General features: G+C 37.9%; 1 protein-coding gene across 34 annotated transcripts in view; it reads right to left on the bottom strand.

Annotated features, from left to right (window-relative positions):
• cacna1aa (calcium channel, voltage-dependent, P/Q type, alpha 1A subunit, a) overlaps window positions 1–22,365 on the bottom strand; it is a 107,890-nt gene that overhangs the window by 45,187 nt on the left and 40,338 nt on the right. For 23 of the 34 annotated variants that reach the window (XM_036148247.1, XM_036148245.1, XM_036148234.1 and 20 more), the window contains exons 7-26: window positions 19,726–19,829; window positions 19,439–19,554; window positions 17,895–17,939; window positions 17,694–17,777; window positions 15,384–15,590; window positions 14,787–14,899; window positions 13,611–13,723; window positions 13,375–13,506; window positions 13,096–13,168; window positions 11,842–11,959; window positions 11,480–11,547; window positions 11,190–11,296; window positions 8,366–8,416; window positions 5,141–5,309; window positions 4,323–4,951; window positions 3,868–4,217; window positions 3,637–3,769; window positions 2,558–2,687; window positions 2,149–2,208; window positions 1,930–2,036 (exon numbers count right to left, since the gene is read on the bottom strand). In XM_036148247.1, the coding sequence (XP_036004140.1) occupies window positions 1,930–2,036; window positions 2,149–2,208; window positions 2,558–2,687; window positions 3,637–3,769; window positions 3,868–4,217; window positions 4,323–4,951; window positions 5,141–5,309; window positions 8,366–8,416; window positions 11,190–11,296; window positions 11,480–11,547; window positions 11,842–11,959; window positions 13,096–13,168; window positions 13,375–13,506; window positions 13,611–13,723; window positions 14,787–14,899; window positions 15,384–15,590; window positions 17,694–17,777; window positions 17,895–17,939; window positions 19,439–19,554; window positions 19,726–19,829 (2,909 nt within the window). The remainder of the gene's footprint in view (window positions 1–1,929; window positions 2,037–2,148; window positions 2,209–2,557; window positions 2,688–3,636; window positions 3,770–3,867; window positions 4,218–4,322; window positions 4,952–5,140; window positions 5,310–8,365; window positions 8,417–11,189; window positions 11,297–11,479; window positions 11,548–11,841; window positions 11,960–13,095; window positions 13,169–13,374; window positions 13,507–13,610; window positions 13,724–14,786; window positions 14,900–15,383; window positions 15,591–17,693; window positions 17,778–17,894; window positions 17,940–19,438; window positions 19,555–19,725; window positions 19,830–22,365) is intronic. The other 11 variants (XM_036148249.1, XM_036148248.1, XM_036148252.1 and 8 more) reach the window with 3 other exon arrangements.

The raw sequence follows: 22,365 nt of genomic DNA, 5'->3' as shown, positions 1-22,365 counted from the left end.
GACTGTGGAAATAACCAAGGACAGCTACAATTGTAACAAACAACACTGAAGCTCTCAGACCTGACTGATTGGATTAAAGGAGCGATAAACATCTCCAACAAGACTGCTGATCCTTTCTGGAGTGCTGCTCGATTTCCTGGAATCGAATTAAGGTGCTATCTTGATGGGTATGAATCTGGTCTGACTGGTTCCCATCTACCCAATACTCATTAGTGTTATAAACCACGATTATGGTTTAGTCTGATTTATTAGCTAATTCACTTCTTGATTAAAAACACAGTATAACTGCCCATACATCAATTTACACATTTGCATGGAAAGCAGCTTCCCGAGTGGAAATAAAATGCAAACACAAAACCAAACTCACATGTTATGCAAAAAGCTTTAAGGACGCAGTTACAGATGTACATTGATCTTTTGATACACATATACAAACACCAGTCGATTACACTGAAACAAAGGGCAGGACAGGGAGTTGGTAAAAAGATAACACACATAAAGATGATGCAGAGAGAATGACCCAGGATAAAAGCTCTTCTTATAAATGGAAAACCACCACTAAAGCCCCTGCATTGTTCATAGTTTTATTTTTTAATAACAAAAAAAAAAAAAAACTCTGAAAAATTATAAGTGATCATGGGACATCCAAATTCATGGCTTTTGACAAAAAATCTGAAATAAGCAAGTTAATTTCAGAGTGTTAATCTGGGTACTAAAAGTAGTAAAGGCATGAAAAAAAGAGATACAAATAAAAAGGATAAAAGAAAGAGCCACTTAACTTGATATGACAACTCTAATAACTTTACCTTGGGAGACTGACTATAGCAGTTGTTTTCTGTTAATAAAATTGTTTATTAATAATACTAATTTGAAAAATAAGCTTCACACCTTGGCAACAGTAAAAAACAGTTTAAAATAGTTTTGAATATATAATATTCAAACAAATGCTACTGGACAAAAGCAGCAAAATGATCAACTGTTTTGGCTTCATTTCAGGTCAGTGTAATTCCATTTTTTTCTAGTGAGCCAATTAATAATGAACTCAATCTCAAAGCACATTATGCAAACAACAGATCCAACTAATATCATTTATGAAAAGTACAATCTCAAAGAAATGTGAGTCTGTTGCTACCATTTCCTGCTGACAACAAGCTAAATATATGGCAAAACCCCAATAGTAGCCCACCACCTATCACAAGGAAAGGCTTAGCGCTATACCTCTTGAGTGGCCATAGGAGAACACACATGCAAGTCTAATTTTGCTCGTTCTTTATTTATACCCAGAGTAACACTCTAACTTAAACTATAAATTATTTCTCTCACAATCTTTTTTGCTTCATCCCAGCCATGCAGATTAGGTAGAGTTAAAATACCTGCTTTGTTGAGAAGAAGGGCATGGAAGCCAAGTCCAGCATGACCTGGCCTGGCTTTGCATTGGGCCCCCTTTAAATCTAGAACGCCCTGGGCACTAAAGGGTTACAGGTGCAAAGGGTGGTCCTCCCCTCTCACAGGGTAAAGGTTGGGTTGGTTAGGAAGGATGCGGGGGCACATTTTTCTACTAAATGTTTGGGTGTAAAGCAGGGGGAGGAGGGCTTTGAAGGACGAGTTACTAGGAAATAAAAGGTTTACAGAAATATAAGATGGATGGGAAAAGGAACATGTAGAAAATGGTCAAATGTTGAGGACTGCAACCAAAAAATGAAACGAATGTTGAAGTGAGGAAGGGCTAAATGCAAATGCAAATGACAAAACATGTGAAACAGAAGAAAGAAATAACTAAACAGAACACCAGGAAAACACCAAAACAAATGGGTGGCTAAAGAGGAGTATGAGGGGCTCTACTCCAAGGTGCAATTAAATTTAAGACATGATAAATTATGAGGTGCAGGAGCGAGGAAAGGAGAGGAGAGGGAAAGGAGGGAGACTTACGTGAAGGCGAAGGCCACCAGAGCACCACTAACCACTATAAAGTCAAGGATGTTCCACAAGTCCCGAAAATAAGAGCCCTGGTGCAAGACCAACCCCAGATCCACCATCTAGAACGGAGGCAGAATGAATGAAAAGGTCGTGATGGACAAAGTTTGGCTTTAGTTAGCATTTGAAAATAAAAATGCCATTTAAAAATGTTAATTTAATCCTTTGTTTTACCTTTATCAGCATCTCAAACGTGAAAACTCCAGTAAAAACATAGTCAAAATAGCGAAGTACCTGTATAAAAAATATATATATATTTAAGGAATGAGAATAGTAGTGACAAAGCAAAAGAATCTCTACATCCAGAAATTTTTTTAGAACAAATAGAATTAAGAATTTATCATGACAAATACATTTCTAATATGGCTGTATAATAAAAAAACATTGTTCATCTGAAATGTCTACTATAAAAAAAACAAGATGATTTAATTGCTGGTTTGGTATGTTTCAGATGTTTAAATTACTGGGCTAGAGTTTATATGAGTGGCAACTGAGACGAAAACAGCAACAGTATAAAATCTGAAAAAGAAAGTGGAATACATGATATCAGAAGTAGTAGAACAATGTATGTTAACATTCTTACATTGTTTCGAGGTGATTCGGGCCAGACAGGATCCTCAGCAGCCAAGGCGATGCTGCTCATAGCAATGACCAACAAGATGCACATCTCAAAATAGCGCAGGGTACAAATGTAGTGGCACGCCCGCCGAAAGCTAGAAGCACACAACAACACCCCTCCCCCAGCATTGGTTATAGCATAAACAGCGCAAAACGTTTACTACAAGGTGGGAGTAAAGCTAATTCATGACAATCACTTATGCTCACAGGATTAGTTTTCATAAATTCAAGGTGTTCATGATTGCTTTTCACTAATTCAGTGTGTTGATTCAACAGCGTGTACAAAACAATGGGCAAATATGCCACTACATACTCCAGCCAGTCTAAATTTAGATTTTAAGTGCATCAGCGAAAACTTCTCTAGAGATTGCGTTTGATTTAATTAATTGACATTCTGTCCATTCACACACAAAACCTTTTTGTAATCAAGTCTGCTTTTGTGTGTACACTAGAAATGTAAATGTGAAAAAAATATCTTCTTTGGTGCTTAAATTATAAAAGTTAAGTCCTAAATTATATGAAATCAAATTTAGTTGCAAATACTTTTGCATTTCAGATTTCAGCACATTTGAAGGAGAGTGCTTCAGTAAACTTCAGCATGTTTGTTAATTTGAAAGAGGTTTCCTCTATGGCCAATTCTGTTTGACGTGTGTGTGTGAACTAGTGGAGGCATACCATCTTGGCTGTTGAAACTGCATTTGTCTGATTAAGGCTTACTTTTAAATGTTGACATCATTTCAATGTAGTAATCGTGTTGATGTACAGTATCATTCAGGGCTCATCAAACAGTGTTTCCATGAGGACAAAAGGCCTCAGTGAAACAAACAACCCCAAATTGCACATTCAAATAAAATTCCTGAGTGGAACGTTTTTGCATAAATTGTCACATTCCCAAACATTTTCTTTAATAAAGTTTTGAATCGAAGAACAGACTCCTAAACGTTTCAAATTCAGACAACTTCTGCATGGACTTAATAAATGCATCATTTGCATCATCATGTCTTTGTAAAGTTTTGTTTCATATGTGCTTAATGCTTCTCTTACGGGTTAGTAGTGGACAAGATGAACATGGAGCTATACGGAGGCATGGGCCTGGGTCCTCCTTCACCACCCTTATCATCATCATCGTCCTTATCCTCCTTGGCCGGCAGTGGCTCAGTGTTTGCATTTTTATTGACTGGATGTTAAGCCAACAAAAAAAAAGGTTAAGGTTTAGGTGAGAATTTGTTTGTTGTCTTTCATTTAGGGAAACAGTTGTGTTTTTTTCCGGCCTACCTTGCAAAATGGCATTAATAGATGGAAAGATTGGCATGTCCACTGCTGTGTAGTCAGGGTGAGGCAGTCTGATCACACTGTGCGTCCGATGATGGCCAATGTTCCCGTAGCTATTCAATGTGACCAAACTTCCGTGAGTGCCACTGTTAGCAAGGTGGAGGGCAGATCCAAAGCTAGGGGCCACTGTGTAGTTGGCAATTGGATTAGGGTGACCATGGCCAGGAGGAGAAGAGCCAGAGACCAGTTTGGTATTCATTAAGTTGTCCATATCTTCACTGTACTGACTATTCTGCCTGGAGAGGCTCTTTTGGATGGGACGAGTAGTAGAAAGGTTTGGGACACTGCATTCCCTTGAAAAAGAGAATAACAAAGGTGAGAAGTAAATAAATAAAAAGGACACTTTTTTGGTCTGAGAGCATCACAACACAGTAGAAAAAAACTAAAGCGGTTCAAACCTCTTTCTGTGCTGGCATATCCTCCTCCCATCGCTGTCTGTTTGATTGCCATGTCGACTCCTTCTCGGCCTCCTCTCACCGCCTTCACTGGCTCCTTCGTGGTCTCCTCCTTCCCCACTTCCATTCACCCCCTTACTCTTATGCCTCCCTGATTTTCCAGCTCCTCCTCGACCATCCTCTCCATCTTCGGCATTTTTTCGATGCGACCTGGTCCTTTTGTGCTCCGATTGCCCTCCCCCTCGACTTCCACTCCTGTTGTGGTGATGGCGTCTGGGTGGCCTCTCTTCTGAGCCTGGACCTGGAATGACTGTAGTATCCAACCGGACATGAGACTTGTGATGATGTTCACCTTTGCGACTCCGCCTACTCTCAGTGGACTCCCCTCGATCCAGGGGAGCCTTGGGCTGACCTGAACCACCTCCACCTCCTACTCCCACTTGACTGTGTTGGTCTTGTAGCTGTGTTTGTTTGTGGAGCTCATCAGAAGAATGGTGCTGGGCAACACAAAGGTCCGAATTGTTGGCAGTGGTCTTGTTGGTGTTGTTGTTTCGGTTCTCCCGGGGATCAACTACTAACGGTCGATCCAGGTGAGTTTTCATGTCAGGGCGGATTTGACGTGAAAAGTTGACCTACAAAAAGGTAAGAGGACACAAGAAAACCAAAATGTAAAGGGATGAACACAAGAAGCAAAAAGGAAGTTAAAGTCTACACATTTCATTTTCTAACCAGATTTGAAGTGCACATTGTAAAATAATGCCAGCCAGCTTGTGTACACTGATAGCACAAGTCTAAGGGCTAATTTTTGCCTGGTCCATTACATCGTTGTGTTCTTCCCTCCCTGTCCTTGCCTTCCAGCGGTCATCAGGGTCCAGCTCATTATAGAGGGCCTCGCGGCTGGATGCCAGCGTGTGCTTCCTCAGCTCTTTGGTTCGCTGTTCCCACACTGATTTATTGATACCCTTATTGTTGTTCTTCTGCTGTTCCTTACTGGACATAAAGAAAAGAGGAGAAAAAAACAAGGCTAGCATTAAGAACTGTTTTTAGGTGAAATGTTATGAAAGTATACACTCATAGATATGAAGATGATGACATGAAAATCAACACCAAAATGTAAGTACATAAAGTAGCAAGGGCATAAAGACACAGTGGGGCCCACATGTATTTAGGGATCATTTGGTTAGATGTATAAAACTTGACAGGTCTCAACAAGACATATCTACTACTGTCTACACAGGTTGCCAAAGTGAAAGCCAGTTTGGCCCTACTTATTGAACCATGTGTGGACACAAAGAGGAGGATAAATCTGAGGCAAGGTCTGAAGCCATTGTATATAATTGACACAACCCACATTTAAGCAATTTCCAAGGAAATTTCTGATTATTTTGGAACTCGACTTTTGTGTAGTTGTCAGTGGTCAGTATTACCCTTGCTTTAGATAGCTGAAATTTGGAAAAAGAAAACAAAGTTTGGTACTGAGAGTTTAAGTAATTTCTAGTCATAACAGACCCAAGACCAAAGTAGACCAAAACATTAGTTTTGAAAACTCATATCCCGGAAACCAAAATATAAGCTTCGCTACCATCAAACCGATGATAAAAAGTAAATTTGAGGACATTAACATTAGACGCTAACCGCTAACCAATGGCTGTCACTGAGTCTGAGTCACGCATCTTCAGACAAACGTTGCTACACGCGCACACAGTGCATGATGAACATGTGCCTCATGTTTGAGGATATAGCTGTTTTAGTATGTATAAATCACTTTTAAATTCATTACTGCTGTGTGGAAACAGTTTTTATATATTTTAAACATGCAGGTTAAATGTCTCTCGAGGATTTACATAGGTTAGGCAACAAGCCAGATGGTGTCTTGTACGTAAGTTTTGAGGAAAAAAAAGGTCATGCGGCGACCCAAAAACCCAGCTCCGAGTTCAGTCACCATTCACCTCATGTGGTGCCGGTAACAAAACTCAGAAAGCTTCATTACAATAATAATTAAAAAGTAAAAGCTAGGTTTATACTTGATGCGTCCACAAGGTCTGTTCGCCCATATTACATCGTTTTGGCTACCATGGCCATTTAATGGTCTTTGACCACGCCCCTCCGTATGGCCAAAAGTTTCTGCTCCATGCCCCTAGGAAAATTTCTAATTACCCGGACAGTTCCACGTGGAAAAAACATAGCGGATGAACAAGAGCTCCTTCTGGCAGAGGTTCGTAAATATAGACATCTTAATGATCCAGAACCATAAACATCACCGTGATCAAGAAATAACAATTCCTAGAGTGAAATCGCTGTCACTCTTGGAAAAGAGGCTTTAAAATGTTGGAAACAACAGTTTATTTCTACTTTTACATGTAGTGAGGTGTAGTACGCTTGGCATAGGAGCACAACGCTGCCCTCTAGAGTCTAGGAGAATAGTGCTACTTTAGAGGAAAAGCCACATGGCGTGTAAATGCTGCAGATGTTGTGTCCACAAGTTTCATTTCTGCGTGGAACGTTCTTGCATCAAGCATTAACGAGCTTTTAGAGTCACACAACAGCACACTGTTTAAAGAAAAGGAAACAAATGTGGATACGAGTGTATCTGTTTTTGAGCAGAGAACAAAGGTAAGAAGAAAAAGCACAGCTTTTAACAATGTTTATTGTGGAACCGTGACTACTTGTGTTGAGGAGAAGGCTGTGTAGATGTGAATTGAGAGCCAGGACAGTGACGTAACTGGCGGATGAATATGTTTAACATTGTTATCGTTCTTACATGTATCAATACCCAACAAGCTGGACGCTTACCAGTCCGCAAACTGTTTCTAAACTTAATGTGATTGATAATGCGATGAACAAAAAGTTAGCTCTGCAATTATCGGTTTTTGGAATATAACAACTGTGCCCAACACTGGCTTTTAAATGCACCATTATTTTTATACCACACATTTTCAGTGTTGCTGTGTGGTGGAGCAGTAATAAGGTCCTGGGTTAAAATCCTGGTTTGGGTCCTTTCTGCATGTTAGCATATTTTCCGTGGATTCTCTCATGGTACTCTAGCTCCACCCCCCAGTCCAAAAACCTGACTGGTAGGGTAACTGGTCTTTCTAAATCAGGCATGTCTAATTCTAGTCCTTAAGGGAGAGGTCTCCTTCATGTTTTAGATCAGACACTGCTCCTACACATCTGATTCCAATGAATGATTTACCTTCTCAGTACGTCATCAAGCTCTGCAGAGGCCTACTCATTAGGTTCAGCTGTGTTGAGCCAGGACAATACCTAAAACATGTAGGACACCAGCCCCTGGGGACTGACTTTGGACACCACTGCTCTAAATTTTCTATTGTATAGAATATGTGTGTGTGCATGGTTGTTTGTTCTGTATGTCTCTGTGTTGTGCCGTGATGGACTGGCGAATTGTCCATGATGAATGTATACATTACTCAAAGACCAATGGATATAGCCATCAGCCTCCATGTGACACTAGAGTGGTTTAGGAAAGTAGAAATCTTTGGTCTTGGTCATATTTGAGTAGGCATTGCCTTAACTCTCTGTTTTATACTTCCATTTGTTGTTGTTTTTTCCAAAAGCAGACCACTCTGACTTGGTGTCTACTGCAGGTAATAGACTGACTGCTGGTAACAACTCCACAGAACACAAACTGAGCTTAAAATTCTAATCAGCCAAAGCAATTCATTAAAACTACTCCCCCAGAATCACCCATGAGTTGATCAAAAGAGCTATTTGTGACCACCTCCTTTCTTACCCTCCAAAACTACAACCGTCTACTCCATTGTCTCTTAGGGCCAGCAGTCAACCACAGTAAAGCAATAGCAGTGCTGCGTGGAGCAGGCAACAACAACAAAAAAGAACCTGTAAAACAAATAAGCCAACATAAAAAGAGCTAAAGGAAGCCTGAAATGTCAGTTTTAAAGGGAAGTTAAAGAACAAACGTAAAAAAAAGGGAAAGGCACCTGTTCTTCAAACACAAAAGAAATCAAGGAATGGTTGTAAAGTCAAACAGAAGGAATTCAGAAATGAATAAACAAATAAATAAATACCAGTCCAGAAAGGGGTCGGATGCGTTGTGACACTCACTGTGTACTTTGTTGCTGAGGAGGGAAACAGCTGGTGAGTGAAATGGCACAAAATAAGAGGAGGATTTCATTCCAAAATGGGAAGTCCGTCCACCATTTAACAGAGTGAGCCAGCTAGATTAACTGTACTGTAAAAATTAATCACAAACAATATTCTGATTTCTTGAATGCTAATTTGCTTATATTTTTGCGCATTTTCTTTTTTTTTTTTTTTTGCCATTTTGGAATACAATCCTTTACATAAAGACACAATACAAAATGCACGTTAAACAGTTACCCAAACCACTGACTCAGCAGTCTTCTCCACCTCACAATAAAAAAAACTGTGCCATTTATGCAGTGCTAGTCTTTTTGTGAAATTCAGTATGTACTAATGCTGCGTGCTTTCCACCATCATTTAATGTGTGTTTGACACAGGGTATCCTATTTCAAAGGTTTTAAAAAAGAAATGGAGGAAGTATCCATTGAAGCTCGGTTTTTGTTTTATTTGCAATAATTAAATAATGTGGGGAAGTCATGCACAACAAAATACAATTGTCACTGTGACTTGTATCACAGTGTATCATTTTAAATGTTTGTGTTAACTCATGCAGTTTGAGTTCCCAGTTGACGCTTACTGTTTTACATTTTTTTTATTAGCATTTTTGTAAAGATTACTGTGATTTGTAATGCAAAAGCAACTCAACTCCCCCCTAGTTGAGGAAACATTATGGAAATTGCCTACACTTGTACATTGCACTAGGAGGATGGTTTGATTTTGGGTATATAAACCAACTCTATTGTCATGCTGTTGTTTTGCAGGGTTTTATGTAGATTTTATAGCAGCCTTCTTTCTGAGACTACCATAGAATATCTTCTTAAAAGATTCTTTATGCACCAGTGGTGACCCCATGTTGAAAATCCCTGCTTGAAAAAGGAAGAAGGAATTTCTTTAGAAGGAATTTCAATAAATTTCCCTTAATCCTTACACAAGTAAAGGATTTCAAGTGGAATTGAAGAATAACATCAGCCCTGTGTTCTAAAATTTTAACTAAGATTTAAACATAATTATTTATTCTACATAAATTCTGCAACATGTGGATAAATCAAAATTTCTTCAGCTTTTTAACTATATATATATATATATATATATATATATATATATATATATATATATATATATATATATATATATATTGGAAAACAATCCCTAGAAAGTGAATAATGTGACACAGCTCCTCCATACATCTGAAACAAAGCAAAATATTTCATTCAAGGTAAAATACATGTACTAAGCCATAGATACATTCTTATAGGAAAAGTGCAGAACAAAGGAAACTAAAGGAATAAAGAAAAATGTATGCAATGATGGAGTAAATGTCAGGTAGTTTTTATTTATTTTAAATACAGTGATCAATGCCTGATACTGTGTGTGCAGAGGCTAAGGTATCAAAGTGGTAAGGTCAGGACAGTGTGTCTGTCATATGTGTTGTCTCCCTGTTGTGCAGACCATATTGTGAAGTGAGTTTATCTGTGTGCGAGAGTGTGTTTCAGTGGAGGAGTGTGAACTTTACCAATCACAAAAGGAAAGACCCCTGTGTATCCAGAGAGAAGAGATCAAAGACTCCTCTGACAGGAGGAGAGCTGGCACAGAGCAGGATTTGTGTTTTTATCTGGTAATTTGGCATACTGGGTATGTTTCTGGTGAGCTGCGTCACTATTTTAATTTTTTTAACACACAGTCTGATGTCTAAAAATGGTCTGAAAGAACTTTATGAAAAATAATGTAAATTTTTGGGGCATGCACTACTTTTAAAAGTATTTGGCCATTCTCCAAGTTCTACTGTTTTTGCTTTTTCTGTCCAACTGAAATGGTTCAGATCATCAATAACCATCAATAATTTTATTTACTAATGTAAAAAGCTATCCAAACAAACATGGCCCTATTTAACTGTGATTAACCACCTTTTCCATTTAAAAAATATTATGTGACAAGATGAAGTAGCCTAAAGGACCTCAAAAAGCATCATGACCTGATAAAAAAATAATTTAAGAACAAATGAGAAACAAGTCATTGGGATTCATTGGTAAAAAAATGATTACAAAGCCATTTCTAAAGCTTTGAGACTCCAGCGAAACATTTATCCACAAATGAAGAAGACAGAGAGGAGTGGTAAACGTTCCCAGGAGTGATTGGTCCAGTTTTTGATTGCCTTTTAAGCAAAAATACGCAAATTATTTCAGCATAAATAGTCTGAGACTGGGTACATTTTATGTCTTTAAATATTAAATGTGTATAGTTCTTCACAGAACAGTAAAATCTGTTAAGAAACATTCTTTTGCATAAGTGCTCTGTTCTCTGTCATTTGTTTCTTGAAGGTTCCATGTTTTTACATTGGAAAAAAAAATATTGTACAATTCTAAATACATATATATGCTCCAGGGGATTATTTTAGTTGGCACAGTCAAAACACTAAGTGTAGCTGAAAACAGATGTAAAAGGACACAACCAGAGCAGACATATGAAATGGCAAAAAGAAGACAAGGAAGTAAATACATGAATGCATTAGAGCAACATTACATTTCTCAACTAAGCATACAGCCCTATGAACTAAAATGAGAAAAATGTGAAAATTCAATTAGATGTATTCTCCTTTAATGTTGATTCCCAAAAATCTAACTTTTAACAGAGAAATGCAAGGTAAGAAGACAAAAGAAGCATTGAAACAAATTTGAATCGTTTGACATCTAGATTCAGGCGTCCTATGCCAAAATTCAAAACAGAACAGTTGCATTAACAAAAACTCACGCTGCAATGGAGAGGTTGGCAGCCGACAGTGGGCTGACTTCAGCCACCTCCTTGGCTTTCTGCAGGGCAATCTTCTGACTAGCAGCTTCCTCTTCTTCCTGCTCATCCTGCCAAAAATTATTATAGACGAAAATTAAGCATAATATAAGTGAAAAAATTATTATAGAGGAAAATTAAGCACAATATAAGTGAAAAAAACTGCAAGTACCAATGAGGGCAACAGAACAACTCTCATATGGTTAAGTAAGAAACTCCAGTGAAATCATAAGCAAAACTGTGAATAACTTTACCTTTGTCAATTCCTGTGCATTGGCTAAATTGTCCACAGCGATGGCCAAGAACACATTTAGTAATGTGTCTAAGCACAGAGTTAAAAAAATACAGTTCATTGGACATTGTAAAAGAGTAGAGTACAGAAAACCCATAAACAAATAGTAAATCAAATATATTTTATAAACGGTCACTGGTTATTTTACAATGCTAGCTGCACAAAAATTGTTTCATCATATTATCAATGATTGTATGTGAAATTAACTCCATTGTTTTTGAAATTTGCTAAAATAAAAATCTATTATTACCTATAACTGGTTTTATTTAGCTTTGTGATTTATGTGCTCATGTTTATCTTGACCATAATGCTGGTAAAGGATACAATTGCCAAAAAGAGTGAGCACAATGAAGAACACCGAGAAGGCCATCCCTTTGTTAACTCCACCCTGAGACTGAATGCCGTCGTACATCACCATGTTCCAGTCCTCACCAGTAAGGATCTATTACACACACACACACACACACACACACACACACACACACACACACACACACACACACACACACACACACACACACACACACACACACACACACACACACACAGTCCAACAAGCGGACACCAAGATTCAGGGAAGGGATTGTAGTTTTTAACAAAGTCACTGTTGGGAAAGTTATTGATACACATAACAAGTGCAAGACAGAACAATTTATAATTGTTTCAAATGTAAACTTTAGATTTACAAGGATTGGCAAGTTTACTTTTTAAAACTACAAAAAAAGTATCTTCTTTGTTAAATTGTTGTGTTATACCATTGTTGCAATCTGATGCCACAAGTTTAATCTTTTCATTGTGTTTGAGCTTGGGTTGTTCATGAGTACATCTCAGAAAATGATAACCAATTATTCATAATGGCTTTTTTAAGCACCACCAAATAAAGTTGGCCCCCCTCTCGCATATTGTTCCACATCTGTATTGAATAATGTTAGCTGTGGTCATAGTCTTACACAGGAAGAGAGGTTCCAGATTTAATTTAGCTTAAGGCCCCAATACAACCTTTGGCCAGCCCTGCCTAAATCCTATTGAAAGGGTTAGGCTGAGGTGAAGAAAAGACACAATTCAGAGCTCTAAATGATCTTGAAAGATTATGCAAAGATTAATGGTCAATGATGCCACTTCTGTAACTTCCAACCATGTGTAAAATTATAGGACAAAACTAAGTGCTGTCCATTTGGTAAACTCTCTTTACATCTTTTCATGGGATTTTGTCCCATTGAATAAATATATTCAAATTAAAGGTATCATTTTGTGAAATCTTTTAGTTTGAGATTATACAACTGCGATCAAATGTGAAACTATTTTAAGGCTTTTTTTCGCAGCTTTACCAGGGGTGCCAGTAAATATGGCACATGCTGTGCACAGAGAATTCATGAAGCCAGCATGGATCTTTTCCCAATCATGTTTTCCTCAAACGCTTCTAAAAAAATATTCAGAATTTATAAGAAGAGTTCTTATTATTTCATACTGTATGCTTGTGTGCAAATAATTAGGTCTATTAAAAACTAGTTTTTGCAATCATTTCCTCTCTCTCTCTCTCTCTCATCTTCCCTCTTTCAGAACATTGTCTCCGCTCACCTGAAACACCGTCATTATTGCTGCAGGGAAGGTATCAAAATTGGTCGGAGGGGTGCCGCTTTCAAAATTAAACCTAGTAGGAGGTGAAAGAAAAGAGAGTGAAAATATGAAAAAACGTAACAAATAGCAATATAACCAGATTTGTATAAAATGAAAAACTCCTCTTGTTTAAAAAAAAAAACAACAACAATACCTTGTGATTTAGTGAAAATCTGGAAAACCACTGCAAATGAGGTCAATTATGAAAGAAAAAGAGAGAGCCAAGACAACAGCACTCACTGTCCTCCGAAGAGCTGCATGCCCAGAAGGGCAAAGACAACTATGAAGAGGAAGAGCAGGAAGAGCAAGCTGATTATGGACTTCATGGAATTGAGCAGCGAGACGACAAGGTTGCGCAATGATGCCCAGTACCTGGCGAGAAGACAAAAGAAAGTGTGCAATAAGTTGTGCTTAATGATGATTGCAGCAGGATGTTGTTCATTTTAGGTGGAAGTGATAATGATTCTGCGACTCACTTGGTGACTTTGAAGATTCTTAATAACCTGAGAGCCCGTAGCACGCTGATGCCAAATGATGTGCCCGGTTGGATGATTGACCACAACACTTCGAATATGCTACCGCATATTACCTAACGCAAATACACACAAATATGAGCATTTCTTTTACGCAAAAATAAAATTCTACTCCTATTAGCACAAAATAACAAATGTGCATGAGAAAAGGGCTATTTCCTGTGTAATGCAGCGGTAAAGAAAGTGCTTGCAGGTGTTTGTGTTAGTTTGTAACTTTAGATTTTTTTTCTGTGTATAAGGAGACCATGTAAAAACTGTTGTGAGAAATGTTTCAGATCATCACATTTTTGTTTGTATGAGAGAAAGATGAGACTAATTACTGAAAGCATTATCAAATGCTGATTATCTAAACAAACCTGGTCTGATGTGAAAACAAGTCAGTGCCCCCAAAACGAATAACTGGTTGTGCCACCTTTGGAGGCAACAATTGCTATGAAACGTTTGAAATGACTGGCAATGAATCGTTAACATCACAGTGAAAGAACTGTGGCTCACTCTTCTTGGCAGAATGGTTTTCAATCAGTCACATTTTTGAGCATTATGATTTGATTATGATTTTCCTGGTACTCACTGAATATTACTGGGAACCTGAACAGTGAGACAAGTGAGGGCTGGAGTGATTTAGTTGCTGCTTTTGTGACCTCCCAGATGAATCGTGAGTGTGCTTTTGGAATTATTTTGGTAGGATGGTCACTCCTGGGAAGGTTCACCACTGTTTTCACTGTAGTTCTCTGTAACTGTGGCTTTCATTTTGCTGTTTCACGGGAGTCCCCTAGCCTTAAAGATGGATTGGTAACTTTTTCCCGAATGATAGATGCGGAAGACTTTGTTCCTCATTTGGTCCTGAATTGCTTTAGATTGGTGCATGTCGTGTTGCATTTTGAGAATTATTTCGCCTATTTCATGTTGTCAGACAAGTACTATTTAAGCAGCTAATCAAACTGAACTCAGGCGTCCAAATAACGTCAATCAGAATTTCATTTATGATCTTTATAAAGAGAGGCAGTCATGTTTTCACATAGAGGCAGGTTGGTTTGGATAACTTTTTTTCACTTATGTAATACATTTATTGGGTAATAAATTTTTTCACAGAATTGTTAGGGCAATGCAGGATCTTACAATGCAGTCAAAACAGTTGAAGGATGAGTTGAGGTAGGCCTGTCTTCCAAGGCCATACAACTTAACACACATCTCAGTCAGGAAAATCCCCAGGAAGATGAATTCAGCATAAACTATGGAAGGAAGAAAACAGTCAAAAAGGGGAGATGAAAGTCGAAAACAAATATTTTTTTCATGTAAAACAGCAAAGGTTCACTCCTAATTTAATACTCTACTTTCTCAAGCCTAGGGAAAAATATAAGAACAATGATGCCACCCAACAAATTAGTGAGCACGGCGATTTTTTCTCAGATATATGAAGGGGGAATGAAACTGCCAAAACCAGAATCTAGTCTAAAACATGGTCAGCAGTTTATATCTATATGTATACTAATCGAATATAATAGTTAATATATTCCAAACATTCAAATATGTAGCTCCGGGTTGCTTTCGGATGTACTTGTTAGTCAATTTTCACGTCAGGCTTTTCTTGGATTTAGCCACATTGCTGAAGAATTTGCTAACCTACTCCCTTTCTCATTTCCTTTGATGACAGCATTTGTGTATTTGCAGGGATAATCTGTACATAAAGTGAGCTTGTGTTCCCCTCCTACTCACATAGAAAATCTGAAAGTGGTTCCGGCTGGTCGTAGTGCACTACAGCCACACACAGTGTGTTGAGGCCCACCAAACACAGCACGGTCCAGTAAAATGCCTGGGACTTGACGACACGTCGGACAAAAAAACGGAATCGCCGCTCCCGCCTCTTGAACAATGAACCCTCAAGTTTTGAGCTTTTCAGGCTGGCACGAGCAAATGGCGAGCCTGGGAAAGATGAAGAAAAAGAGAGAGAAAAAAATGTTTTTAGCCTCAAACTATCACAAATTGGCAAATTGTGTAACTTGTATGTGCAACACTGAGAAGTGAAAGGGACAAATTTGATCCTAAACATTTCTGACTGAAAATAACAAATTCCCTATGTAGTATTAATTTCTGAGTACATTTATAACAAATGTATGACCTCTAAGGTAGCTGTGAAATCAATATGAGTTCATCGTGAAATCTTTTCTGATGTAAAAACAAAGTGGAACAGTCATAAAGGTTGTTTTGCTAGTTGGAAATTTCTAAGCAAAATAACAGAATTTTTTTTTAAACATTTCTGTTGAAGCATATATTGCAATTGTTTTGCAAAACTGTTCCTACCTCTAAAATTCTCAACATGTTACAACAACAGACATTAATACACTTCACTGGAAGCTTACTGTGAATTGAGAGTAGAATAAAACGTGATTTTCTTTTTCCCCCCAAACAGATTAAATCTAAAAAGCGTGGAATGCATTTGTATTTAAGTTCTTCACATATCTTCTACACATTATCAATATCATTCTGCTCCCATCAAATCTGTTCAGGGAAACGAGGGACGTTCAGCTGGTTGGGTGGAGCGATACCCATTACCCTCCTACAAAAGCCTGGTTTTAGCCAATCACAGTATGAAATGAAAATTTCATAGGCAGACACACACATTCTTGCCATCTAAAAATGCACCTCTTGCTGTTTCTAAGATGAAATTGTGGATTCCTGCATCTTTATTTTGGTTCGGCTGTGGGTTCGGCAACTCTTCCTTTTGTGACAATTGTATGTCCCGCCTTGAACCATAATACCACAATATGATTGGCCGACTCGTGCTGTGTAAGTTCTCCAATGGCGGAGGCGGGAGTGGAACATGTAGGATTCTTGTGTATTTGTGAGTGCACAATTACTGCGAGAATTCAGCTTCTTGGCAAATTTGGCACATGTAGTTAAAGGTCTTTTGGACTATCACTCGTTGCTCATAAAGAGCCTGACATTTTTGGTCAGACTAGACAGAAAATCTTTGAACATCTGTTTTGAGGTCTTCCAAAACTCAGGATTGACTTTAAATCTGGACTTAGACCAAAACGTCCATTACCACACATAAAGCTAAACAATTCCATTAAAAATCTGGCTGTACAGTAAGAGTTGTTGTTCTGTTGGAAAGTGAACCTCATCCCAGCTTTTAGTCTTTTGAAGCTTCTCATGGGTTTTCGAAAAGGAAAGTGTTTGTATTATTTGATTCATCTTCCCATCAACTTGCACCAGTTTCTCACTCTCTGCTGAAGAAATTCAAACCCTGATGCAGTCGCCAGTGTGGAAATGCTGTATTTTCAGTGGTAGTGTTCTCCCATACACAACTCTTTGCATGTAGCCAAAAAAGTTTAGTTTTAGTCCCATCTGACCAGAGCACGTCTTCCAAATGTTTTGCTACAATGGCTTGTGGAAAACTGAACCTCTAATGCTGTTTTCTGTGCAATTTTTTTTTTTTTTTTTTTTTTTTTAACAAAGAAACATCTGAGGCCCTCACAGAACAGCTGCATTTATATTGGGACTAGATGACTTGTGAAGGCAATTGCTTGAACTGGATTTGTTTTCACGGTAAAGACAGCTGAATACAAATGAATAACATGCTTTTCTTTCAAATTTACAGTCAAAATGTCCTTTGCAATAGAATAAATTGAATTTCTGGTTGTTTATACTCAGATTGTGATGTCCCCAGAAATGTAAAATTGCAACCAGGGCATGTCAAAACAGAAACATAAGTTTTTGTCTCCACCTCCTCCAGTCTGTTTGAAATTAAAAAAGGTGGCGGAAAAAACTTTGGGAGGAGTCAAGTTAGATTGAGATAACAGGGGCTGGACAAAGAGAGGGAGAAAGACAAAGGGAAAATGGAAAGGAGCAATGTAATATCAGAAAAAACACAGCAGTAAAGAAGAAGACAGAAAAGCAAAGGGCAGAAGAAGTAAAGAAAGGGCAGTCAGATAATGCTGAAATGCAAGATAAGATACCATCTCTGTGTATCTGATGTTTGTGTGTGTGTCTGAGACAGACTATGCGGGACACAACATATCTTACCCAATGCCAGATCTCCCTCTACCTCCTCTGGATTGAGGAGCTCCGCTTTGCTCTTGTGGTTCTTTGTAGCTCTTCTACGGGAACCTGGAGCAGCAGAAATACGTTTCCATAAGCCAACAATACTGTTGAAATGTGTGTTTTCTTTAGTTGCGATACCTAATTAGAAAAGCTCATTAATGTATGCAAAGTATTATTTCATACCATCATAATCATTTTCATTCTCATCATCTGCCAAGATGACCTCTTCTACAAAACACAGAGAGAAAACGTTAGAATATAGCATTGAAACATTCATGTTTTTACTGCAACACCAATGAAGACAAGATGATCATCACAGTTTAACACTAAAATAAATAAAAGACTAAAGTTCAAAAAGTGAATAAGAGAGAAACTTATATCCGTTGTATATATGACCCCAATCCCCAATATTTACTACACATTTTTTATGTACCCGGCAGCTGGGTTAAAGGACAAGAAAAATAAGTATTTCCCTGATTGACAGCAGATTATCAGTGATGGAAGCTATGAGTTCAGCAAACTAAATTTATCGTGAAGGTATCATCAGTTGTAGCCAACACACAAAGGTCTTCACTAACTGGTAAGGGAATGCCAAATTGCTAAAATATAAGGGAGAAGTAGGCTGGGCTAAATATGGAGACTGAGCATATCCACTTGATATTCCTGATAAATAAGATGAATTCTACAATGTCCAAGTTTTGGATTATTAATACTGTTTAGTTTAAAACATTTGAGGTCGTTGGAAATTATTTTAATAAAAGAATAATTTCAAAGTGCCCAATATATTGCTATGATGTTATATTGCTATATCTCATGTAAAAAAGAAGTAGAAGAAAAAAACAAAATTATAATAATAACTGAATAATATTGCAAAAGAGTGTATGTCCTAATCCAATATAAATGCCCCTTTGGTAGGTTGACTTCATTAATGATTTTGCTTCATATATTTGTGTCTTTAATGATCTAAAAAAAAAAAACATACCCCTACTTTGAGTTATTAAAGCTAAATATTTCAAAACAAGAACATATTAAGTTGCATTCATTGCTTTCCCATCTTATCACTATAGTGCAGGAGTTGAAGAGGATGAAAGCTACGCAAGTTAAGACTAATGGAAAAATATGTTAGGTAATGTCTTAAAACATGTAGTGGAAGGGGCAGGAAACACCATGGAATATGGAACTAAAGCAGAGCTGACTTTTTGTGATAGGGTAGTTATGAGTTACGATAAGCAATTCCTTCCTCATGTGTGGGATACAAAGGTTATATTGGAATTGTGTGTTCAGCACAGTGGAAAGGTTTGCAGCCATGCAGTGACCAAGCTCAGCTTCTTTTCTAACAAAAATGTACAATATAAAAAATAGTGTCAATTTATTAAACACTTTATTTGGACAATTATGTTTTTATTTAATGATAAAACACTTTTTGTCTGTGTTTGTGCCACAGTAAAATTTGTCGTTTTTACATTAAGAAACAAAGATAAAGTGTATTATAATTTTGGACACTTGAAATAGTAATGATGTGTACCTTCCTGTAATTCTAATTCCAATAGATTTTTTTTTTTTTATCTGTGTAGATTTGATGATATAATTAAAAGTTAAAGTCCAGTTTGCTGTTTGCCAAGAAGCTGGAACAAAATTCTATTTTTAAAATGAATTAAAAATAAAGGTATATGTAAATTTTATGATGGCATCTTTCATCTGCAAATCAGCTGAGACATGTTCCATACCAGCCTTGCAGATCCACTCCAGGTATCCATTGAGTTCCCTTTCAATCTGCTGCTGTCTTCTGAGCTTCAGGAACTCTCTCCTGTTCTCCACACGCTCTCTCTCTTTGGCAAACTCCCTAAAGAGACACACAAAATAAATATTTTTACAAATTTGCCATGGACTGAACTAATCAAATTTCGAAAAAGGAATACATTTAGTTTTACATTTGCTACTATATAATAACATAGCAAACACTTTTATGTGCCCTTTGCAAGAGACATACAGGAAAATAAACTTGCACACTTACCCTGACAACACTCCAAGCACCAGGTTGAGCATGAAGAAGGAGCCAATGATGATAAGAGGGATGAAGTACATCCAGTTCCATGCGCTCCCTGAGGCGTCGTTGCTCTGGAAACACACACCCAGATATTATGCAGAGTAGTCAATGTTTTGCTTTGTGCCCGTTTTATTGATCTACCACAACAGAAATATCCAGTTCATTACCAATATAAAAGAATTCTAAACTGTTAGTTCATTAAAGAAATAAGATAGATATGAAAATCGGGTAGCAAAGCAGAGAAGCAAGTATAGATGGACAATGAGCACTGATGATGTGTTTACTGGAATCCTAATCCAGGTTCAATGTAGCACTGAGAATAAAAAGCTTGTTTCAATGATTTTTAGAATTAAATTCAGTATTAATATGTAATACATTTATACTTTTTATGTTATAAGTTTAAATGATGCTTACTAGATTATAATCAATACCTGTTAAGAGTATACTTCCAATTTTCATGCTTTGTATTGCAGTCAGAGACAGAAGCATAGCGGTAATGACATGAATGTGCTTGAAATCATCTTAATAAGTAAATACATCTCTGCCACTCTATTTAGCTGCACTGTCAGAGTAAATTATGCATAAGAAATTCTTTTCTCATTCCTGCTCTGCCTCTAAAATGTCCCTGTTTGGAGCACTGCTTTCTTTCATTTTTTTTTTAGAACCGCTGTTCCTTGTGTGCATAATCTTTTAAAACCCTATCCATTCCTATCAGTCCTAATGTAGGTAGTTGTTAATCTTTATTTTTGTGTAGCTCTCTCTATTCCTTCTTGCCCATCTCCTCTCTGTCACTTATTTGCTTTTACACAAATTCATCCTTTTACTCCTTCCACCTATTAGACCTTGACTAATAATACCTTTTTAAACTCTGTATCATAGATCCTTATCTAAAGTCACCCATCTCCTCACTCATTCCTTCCTCTAGCATGTAACTAGGTACTGCAGCTGTATACTCAGAGTACTGCAGACCATTTTTTTCAACCATAAAAGTTTTATTGCTCCCCTTTCTCAGCAGCTGCAGGAATAACTTGGGCTGAACAGGCCTTTTTAAATATGGAGCAGCACCGGGATGGAACGACACAACGAGAAAGCGAGAAAGACAGGAAGGAGTAGAGGCATGGAGGAGAGAAAGATTAGGCCAGAGAAAGATAAAGAATGCCAAACAGCAATTAGTGAAAGAAAGAATTGCCATTCCCACACTATAACGAAATCTTAGCACAGTTCTGGCTGGATATTTGACTTTGTTTTGGCAGAACTGCCAGAGTTCATTAAAATTTCAGGGTATTCTAATACAGACTTGGCTTTAAGCATAGTCCACAAATTTTGAACATAGGTAGGAACAGGGCTTTGGGGATAGCATTCGAGAAGCCTAATGTTAAGATGCTTTATCTATTTGAGAACTGTGTCTTTTGAAATAATTTTCCTGTTGGAACACTAATTTGTGTCTAAATAGCAGGTATTTGACCCAAACTAGTCCAAATCAGACCAAAGCCAATAGTTATGATCATGGTGTGTTGATTTGTTTTTTTCTGTGTGTGAATCTCTTCCTCAAGCGGAGCCCCACTGCTCCGCTTGAGGGGGTGGCTGACGAATAGTAGACTCCAAATTTGTCTACAATCACAATCATCTTACTACCTAGAATATACAAACCTGCAAGAAGATCACTCTTTGCCTGATGATCAACCTTGTTCCTAAAGTCAAGCCACCTGTGCTCATGTTAACCACATTCTTTGAAGTTTCTTGTGATTCTAGAAGTTATTTATGGTTACTCAGCCCAGCTTACCTCTGTGTGCTCTGTGCTCCAAGTTTAAAGTCACTTTACTGGTCCTAAATTCTTCCAAAAAACTCAACTGCGACAGATTATTCCCAGAATCTCCTTTGCTCCATGGTAATCCACTGCAAAGGCTTCACCTTCTTTCAGCCTGCTAACTCTCCAGCTCTCATTTTTCCCTCCAAAACCATGAGAACTCACTAACTCAAGCCTCTGCAATAACTGCTCCATTGTTTCATCTCCAAAACTAACCACCAATTTTATTCGGTCTGATTGAGGAGGTGAACTCACTCGACCTCTCCAGTGTACCCAAAGACTACCATGATCTCAAACAAGTCTTTAATAAATCTAAAGCACTCTCGTTACCCCATCATCGGCCATATGATTATTTTTTTGAACTTTTTCCAGGTGCACCCTTACCCTCTAGTTGTCTCTATAATCTGTCAAAACCCAAGAGAGAAGTACATTAATCAGTCTCTGGCGGCTGGTATCATTCACCATTCCACTTCCCCTCCCAGTGTTGGCTTTTTCTTTGTGGCCAAGAAGGATGGCCACAAAGTGTAAGGTTTACAGGGTTTCCCCTACTGTATTATATAGGCCTGGCATGCCTCCAGGCTTTATTCTCAAACCATGTTCTAAGAATACTAAACCTGACAATTTATCTCGGCAATTTTCTTCTGAGGAGGTCCCCATCGATTCTATAGTCCCACCATCTTATGTTGTGGGGGCTCTCAACTGGGAGATTCATGATCAATTCCTCGGAGCTCAACGATTTGATCCTGATCCCGGCACAGGTCTTCGTAATCGTGCCTATGTTTCTAACTCAGTTTGCTCTC

The sequence above is a fragment of the Fundulus heteroclitus genome, chromosome 16, assembly GCF_011125445.2.
Source record: "Fundulus heteroclitus isolate FHET01 chromosome 16, MU-UCD_Fhet_4.1, whole genome shotgun sequence".
Classification (NCBI taxonomy): domain Eukaryota; kingdom Metazoa; phylum Chordata; class Actinopteri; order Cyprinodontiformes; family Fundulidae; genus Fundulus; species Fundulus heteroclitus.
Note: the sequence above shows the minus strand (reverse complement) of the source record. Positions and strands in the feature narration are given on the sequence as shown.